This window comes from Anguilla anguilla, chromosome 4 (assembly GCF_013347855.1).
Source record: "Anguilla anguilla isolate fAngAng1 chromosome 4, fAngAng1.pri, whole genome shotgun sequence".
NCBI classification, from domain to species: domain Eukaryota; kingdom Metazoa; phylum Chordata; class Actinopteri; order Anguilliformes; family Anguillidae; genus Anguilla; species Anguilla anguilla.
The window spans coordinates 6,703,103-6,710,602 of record NC_049204.1 but is presented as its reverse complement, the minus strand read 5'-3'; the positions used below and the strand labels follow the sequence as shown (position 1 = coordinate 6,710,602).

Sequence of the window (7,500 nt, the reverse complement as noted above, 5' to 3'; positions counted from 1 at the left end):
CCAGTGGAAAGGTACCACCCAGCCCATGAAGCTAAACAAGCGGCCCTCCAACGGCCTGCTTCGCCACATCCTGCAGCAGGTGTACAACCACTCGGTCACCGACCCCGAGAAACTCAACAACTATGAGCCCTTCAGCCCGGAGGTGTACGGCGAGACCTCCTTCGACCTGGTGGCGCAGATCATCGACGAGATGGAGATGATGGAGGAGGACACCTTCGTGGACCTAGGAAGCGGTCGGTTCATGATTCCCCCCCTCTCTCTCTCCCCCCCCCCCCCCCCATCCGATTCATCAGTGCTAATGCTAAAACCCGGTGCACTTGAGTTACTCGGTTATGAAATTTTATTGCTTCCTTAAAATGTTTTTTTTTTTTTTTTAAACGATACTCGCATTGTGCAAAGTCATGGAAAAAGCCATAAAAAGGGGTTTAACCCGAAACCCAGGATGTCTAGACCTCAGGGCTGTGCTATTGTTTTAAAACCATGTGTTCCTGTGTTTTTTGACACAGGTGTGGGACAGGTAGTGCTACAGGTTGCCGCGGCGACGAACTGTAAGCATTACTATGGGATTGAGAAGGCGGACATCCCGGCCAGTTACGCAGAGGTAACGTCCAAAATAATGTCTCTCTCAGCCACACCACACTCCACCGCAGCGCTAGTGTTACTGTCCAGTCCATTCCCCTGTTTGTTCAAAGAGCACCGCATCACCAAAATCACCAGAGCCTGTTTCCTACACAAGCAGCCCGCCTTTCTCTCAGTTCAGTCCGAAGCAGGGCCGCCCAACCCGGTTTCTGGAGATCTACCCTCTCTCCGACCCTCGTTTGGCACACCCGATTCTGCTAATTATCAGCTCAAACGAGATCTCTAGCTGTTGAATGAGGTCTGGCTTTGTTAGGGTTGAAGTGAAAACCTACAGGGCAGCAGATCTCCAGGAACAGGGATGGGCACCCTGCTCAAGCTGTTGAATGAGGTGAGCTTTGTTAGGGTTGGAGTGAAAACCCACAGGCTGGTAGATGCCGTGGAGCAGGGTTGGGCAGCCCTGCTCTGAAGCGTATTCCCAGTGCAGCGGGGAATGTGTGCAGATGTGCCAGGTTTCATGCTCACGCCGTCCTGCTCGTGTGCCTGTCCTTGCAGTCGATGGACAGGGAGTTTAAGAAGTGGATGAGGTGGTACGGCAAGAAGCACGGAGAGTACACGGTGAGTGAGGAGCCCGCCGAGCCGTCAGTCACAGACAGTTTTCTGCATTAGGCTCGGTCACAGATGATTTACTGCAGCACCATCAGTCACAGACACATCAGAATCAGTCACAGACACATCTGGATCAGTCACAGACGATTTACTGCAGCACTATCAGTCACAGACACATCTGAATCAGTCACAGACGATTTACTGCAGCACCATCAGTCACAGTCACCATCAGAATCAGTCACAGATACATCAGTATCAGTCACAGACATCAGAATCAGTCACAGATGATTTACTGCAGCGACGTCAGTCACAGACACTTTTCTGCATCAGAATCAGTCACAGATGATTTACTGCAGCAACGTCAGTCACAGACACATCAGAATCAGTCACAGACACATCTGGATCAGTCACAGACGATTTACTGCAGCACCATCAGTCACAGACACATCAGAATCAGTCACAGACACATCTGAATCAGTCACAGACGATTTACTGCAGCACCATCAGTCAGAGTCACCATCAGAATCAGTCACAGATACATCAGTGTCAGTCACAGACATCAGAATCAGTCACAGACGATTTACTGCAGCGACGTCAGTCACAGACACTTTGCTGCATCAGAATCAGTCACAGATGATTTACTGCAGCGACGTCAGTCAAAGACACATCAGAATCAGTCACAGACACATCTGAATCAGTCACAGACGATTTACTGCAGCACCATCAGTCACAGTTACCATCAGAATCAGTCACAGATACATCAGTATCAGCCACAGACATCAGAATCAGTCACAGACGATTTACTGCAGCGACGTCAGTCACAGACACTTTGCTGCATCAGAATCAGTCACAGATGATTTACTGCAGCGACGTCAGTCACAGACACATCTGAATCAGTCACAGACGATTTACTGCAGTGACGTCAGTCACAGTTTGCTGCATTAGAATCAGTCACAGATGATTTACTGCAGTGACGTCAGTCACAGACAGTTTGCTGCATCAGAATCAGTCACAGATGATTTACTGCAGCGACGTCAGTCACAGACACATCAGAATCAGTCACAGATGAACTGACGAGCCATCAGTCACAGACGATTTACTGCAGCGACGTCAGTGACAGACAGTTTGCTGCATCAGAATCAGTCACAGATGAACTGCCGCTCGACTTGTTGAGACTTGCTGAGCTCACGTGTTTCCTGGTTCATTCCCGAAGCTGGAGCGAGGAGACTTCCTGTCGGAGGAGTGGAAAGACAGAATCGCCAACACAAGGTAGTGCAAGTGCAACAACTCGCTTTTTGTTGACCGCAGATACAACACCTGAAACGTGTGTAGCGCGCTCACTGTCATGTCTAGTCGTTTTAATTATGGTGAAGTCTTAACGCTGCCACTCCCTCTGTGTCCTCGCAGTGTTATTTTTGTGAACAACTTTGCCTTTGGTCCCGAGGTGGATCACCAGCTTAAGGAGCGGTTTGCCAACATGAAGGAAGGTGGGTGTCTCTCCGGGCCCAAGTAATGTTCTTGTCCTTATCGGGGGTGAAGCGAAATGCCATTGGAGAAACTTCAGTGTGGTACGCTGGTCAATTTCTGATGAGCCAGAAGGATTATTCCCAGCGCTTACGTACATAGCCATTTTCACTGGAGAAATCAAGAGCCACGCACCCAGTGTTAGTTTATGGCAGCTGTGTCAACACTTGAAATTTGACCTTTGACTTTCTGGCTCTTTGATCCTTCTCATTGTTGACCTGTGTCTATCTCTTTGTGAAAAAGGCTTGTATTTTTTTAACAAGGGAGGATTCAGGCGATATTTTAGATTATGCTAATTTCAGTCTGGATCTTATTTAAAGGAAATGACTTGAAACTGTTTCTTGGTACGCCACTGTAGCCATTGAGGGTCGTTATGAATGTAAAGTTGTTTTTATGATCGTAGTGAACTTGTTCCATTTTTCTCCTCAGGTGGCAAAATCGTATCCTCAAAACCTTTTGCACCTCTAAATTTTAGAACTAACAGTCGAAACTTGAGTGGTAAGTCGCATGATAAAATGTTTTTGACTGTCCATTATGCTGAGGGTTCCCACAATACATGGAAATGTTTGCATCCTGGAATGTCGTTAAAAAGTCATGGGAAGAACTCAGCTGTTCCATTGTCTTTGGAAAAAGTTTGGGATTATTGCCCATATAAACATAAACCTTCACAGCAGGTGATATAAATCCATCTTTTTTTATTTTTACTAGCACACTAGCGAGCATGATGTCAAGTCTTGCAACAGCTGGTATTCTGATAGTGCTGACATATTGAATGGCTCACTGCTTAACTCCTCTATCAAAAGTAATATGTTACTGAGGAGTGATTTGTGTATCTATGTGGTAATGGACGGAGTGTAGCACAGTGGGTAAGGAACTGGGCTTGTAGCCTAAAGGTCGCAGGTTCGATTCCCGGGTAAGGACACTGCTGTTGTACCCTTGAGCAAGGTACTTAACCGGAATTGCTTCAGTATATATCCAGCTGTATAAATGGATACAATGTAAAATGCTATGTAAAAGTTGTGTAAATCGCTCTGGATAAGAGCGTCTGCTAAATGCCTGTAATGTAATGCAATATAAAATAATGTGCTGCAAAATGTGTGTCTGTTTCACAAAAGTAACCCAAAAAGCCCACCCACAATAAATCCTAGAAAGGGAAACCATTATCCTTTATGACTTTTCAGTGTGAGAAAATCATGGAGAATATAAATCTGATTTCAGTGGGAACCCTGTAGGTTGTATTGGCAGTAATTCTCACGTCTGAGAACAGGCTGTCAGTTGTGTTACTGATTGTGTGTGTGTGTGTGTGTGTGTGTGTGTGTGTGCGTGTGTGTGTGCTTCTCTCTGCAGACATTGGCACAATCATGAGGGTAGTGGAACTGTCTCCTCTGAGAGGCTCAGTGTCCTGGACTGGGAAGCCGGTTTCCTACTATCTGCATACAATAGACCGCACCATAGTGAGTCATTACTACTGTATACACTACACAGCACCATAATGAGTCATTACTACTGTATACACTGCCCTCCACCATAGTGAGTCCCTATTACTGTATACTATAGACCACACCATAGTGAGTCCCTATTACTGCATACAATAGACCACACCATAGTGAGTCCCTATTACTGTATACTATAGACCACACCATAGTGAGTCCCTATTACTGCATACAATAGACCACACCATAGTGAGTCCCTATTACTGTATACTATAGACCACACCATAGTGAGTCCCTATTACTGCATACAATAGACCACACCATAGTGAGTCCCTATTACTGCATACACCACACCGCACCATAGTGAGTCCCTATTACTTTATACAATAGACCACACCATAGTGAGTCCCTATTACTTTATACAATAGACTGCACCATAGTGAGTCCTTGTTGCTCATAGTAAGTCCTGATTTGTGAGTCTCTCATCACTCAGTCTAGATTTCCACATCATTTTCTCTGTCGAAGTGACAAAATGCACATTTGTCATTTGGACAGATTTTGTGGCCAAAAAATAAATGACCTTTATTGACTGACACATTGATGCAGTGAAGTCAGTACAGCGTCCGGCTCTACCTGCTGTTTGAGTCGATACTAATGCAGCACTTTTTGTCTTGCAGCTTGAAAACTACTTTTCTAGTCTCAAAAATCCTAAACTCAGGGTAAGCTTTGTGTTTCTTTTGTCTTGTCCTCCATTCAAGTTTCAGCATCACTCAGCAAACGTGCAGATTCCTTTATATGTCTTATGTAATCTGTTGCACCTGTCTAGTCCTAGACTGTGTGGTGGTTGATTTTACTGGCTCTCTAAGATGCTATTGTGCTCAGCACAGCTCAGGCTCTCTAAGATGCTATTGTGCTCAGCACAGCTCAGGCTCTCTAAGATGCTATTGTGCTTAGCACAGCTCAGGCTCTGAGAGATACAGGTGTGCTCAGCACAGCTCAGGCTCTGAGAGATACAGGTGTGCTCACCACAGCTCAGGCTCTGAGAGATACAGGTGTGCTCAGCACAGCTCAGGCTCTGAGAGATACAGGTGTGCTCAGCACAGCTCAGGCTCTGAGAGATACAGGTGTGCTCAGCACAGCTCAGGCTCTGAGAGATACAGGTGTGCTCAGCACAGCTCAGGCTCTGAGAGATACAGGTGTGCTCAGCACAGCTCAGGCTGTTTGAGATACAGGTGTGCTCAGCACAGCTCAGGCTCTGAGAGATACAGGTGTGCTCAGCACAGCTCAGGCTCTGAGAGATACAGGTGTGCTCAGCACAGCTCAGGCTCTGAGAGATACAGGTGTGCTTAGCACAGCTCAGGCTCTGAGAGATACAGGTGTGCTCAGCACAGCTCAGGCTCTGAGAGATACAGGTGTGCTCAGCACAGCTCAGGCTCTGAGAGACGCTCGTCTGTCTGTGCCTTGCAGGAGGAGCAAGAGGCAGCTAGGCGTCGTCAGCAGAAAGACAGAGACAGCAAGAGCAACACCACCACCCCGACCAAGGCGAAGGAGCACAAGGTACGTCCTGGAGAGGCCTCGTTGCGCCATGTTGAGTTCTCCATCGCTCCCCACGCAGTGTCAGCAGCTCCCTCCCCCTGTGACTGTTTGCCTCAGGCCGCACCTCATCCAGCCCCAGGTCTTTCACACGATCACACGATATAGAGACATGAGGCTTCCCGCTGTAGCGTTTGGTCCAGGGTCTGGAATCCACCGTTTGAATCGGTCTGGAACCCTACCCGCTTCACCCCCCCTGTACCGGCTTCCTAGCGTTAAAGTGTCTGTTGTTGTAGAACAGGGATCTCAATGGCTCAGTCTGGGACGGTCACACGTTCTGCAGGGCCCGTGGGTAAACGCTGGTGTGTGTGTGTGTGTGTGTGTGTGTTGCAGGACTCCTGCGGGGAGGACGAGCGGCCGGGCCTGCTGACGGCGGGCAAGCCGTCCCCCAAACCCCGACGGGCGCGGCTGATGGCCAAGAGCCGAAAGCTGGGGAGCAGGAAGCGGGGGCGCCCCAAGAAGGCCTCGGCCCCCGCCGCCGCCGCCGCCGCGCCCACCGCCGCCGAGCGCAAGAGCAGGAAGAGCCAGAGCGCCCTGGACCTGCTGCACGCCAAGACCCTCTCGGCAGCGCCCCCTCAGGGTGAGAGAGCGCCACCGCGCCCGCCCGGCCTTGGGGAACGTCCGCTGACGGCGGCTGCTGTCGTCTCCCGAGATTCGACGCGCCAGACCTCGAGTTCGCTTCAGATGAGACTAATCCCGCCCAATCAGCTCATAACTGGTTGTTATGGAAACAGTCTTTTAACTGCTGTTTTGACACTGGCTCTGTAGTCTTCGCCGGGGTTTTTTTTCCCACCCGCCCCGTCTCTTCCGCTCTCACAGTTTTAGGGAGTATTGCGAGTATGCTAGCTCCGTTAGCGATGTGGCCATGACTGCCTGTCTCTCTCACGCATCACTTGCATCTCATCTTTGGCCTCAATGGCTCATTTTCTGGTCTTCTTTCCAGATGCATACAGGTCACCTCACAGCCCCTTCTACCAGCTACCTCCCAAAGTTCAGCACTATACATCTGGGCAGCTTCACCTGGGCCACACCCCCCCGGCCCTGCAGCAGTTACTGGGTAAGCTCCCCCCAATGCCCCCCCCCCCGGCCTGTGCTAAGACCACAGCCTAGTTACACACGCACCACGAGCGAACAGATCGGTCCGTCTGACGACCCCTTCCCCTTAATCCCGCAGATAACTTCAAGGTGCAGTACCTGCAGTTCACGGCCTACATGAAGACGCCCCAGTACCGCAGTAATCTGCAGCAGTGTCTGGAAAAGGAGAAGGTAAGCCGCTTCTCTAACCCCTGCTCACCCCCCCCCCAATACCACCCCCCATTACCCCCCTGCCCATCCGCCCCTCGCACCAGGGGCCCGTCTCTCCCAAAGAGGCAGCGCTTAATTAGCGTTAGCCTTCCTGACGCCACATCTTTTATTAATTAGCCATTCCGCGGCTGCTCTCTCTCTCCATCGTCTCGGCACATCCTCCCGCTCTCCCAGGGGCACAGGGAGGCGGGGTAAAGAGGTTCTCATCGCATTCCGGAGGGGGGGGGGGAGAGGCGTCCTGTGCTCTGCCTGCCCCTGTGAATTATTTAAGCGTCCGATTGGTGCTGCCATTCTTGACCTTGGGGTCAGGCGGGGTCGTCTTCCGGCCCGCTGGTCCTTCGTTCTCATTGGCCGTTAACCCAATGAGTGTTTCTCTCCCTTTCGTCCCACCTCGCCCTGTCTCTCCATCTCTCTCCACCCCCCCGTCCCTCCCCAGCTCAGACACAGTGAGCTGACTGGT

At 50.1% G+C, this 7,500-nt stretch overlaps 1 protein-coding gene across 2 annotated transcripts in view; it reads left to right on the top strand.

Moving 5' to 3' along the window:
* dot1l (DOT1-like histone H3K79 methyltransferase) overlaps positions 1-7,500 on the top strand; it is a 33,171-nt gene that overhangs the window by 12,045 nt on the left and 13,626 nt on the right. For both annotated transcript variants that reach the window (XM_035413816.1, XM_035413814.1), the window contains exons 5-17: positions 5-233; positions 507-601; positions 1,132-1,194; positions 2,399-2,454; positions 2,593-2,672; positions 3,139-3,207; positions 4,057-4,163; positions 4,820-4,861; positions 5,610-5,699; positions 6,069-6,315; positions 6,679-6,792; positions 6,910-7,001; positions 7,477-7,500. The exon at positions 7,477-7,500 is cut by the window's right edge and continues 78 nt beyond it. In XM_035413816.1, the coding sequence (XP_035269707.1) occupies positions 5-233; positions 507-601; positions 1,132-1,194; positions 2,399-2,454; positions 2,593-2,672; positions 3,139-3,207; positions 4,057-4,163; positions 4,820-4,861; positions 5,610-5,699; positions 6,069-6,315; positions 6,679-6,792; positions 6,910-7,001; positions 7,477-7,500 (1,308 nt within the window). The remainder of the gene's footprint in view (positions 1-4; positions 234-506; positions 602-1,131; positions 1,195-2,398; positions 2,455-2,592; positions 2,673-3,138; positions 3,208-4,056; positions 4,164-4,819; positions 4,862-5,609; positions 5,700-6,068; positions 6,316-6,678; positions 6,793-6,909; positions 7,002-7,476) is intronic.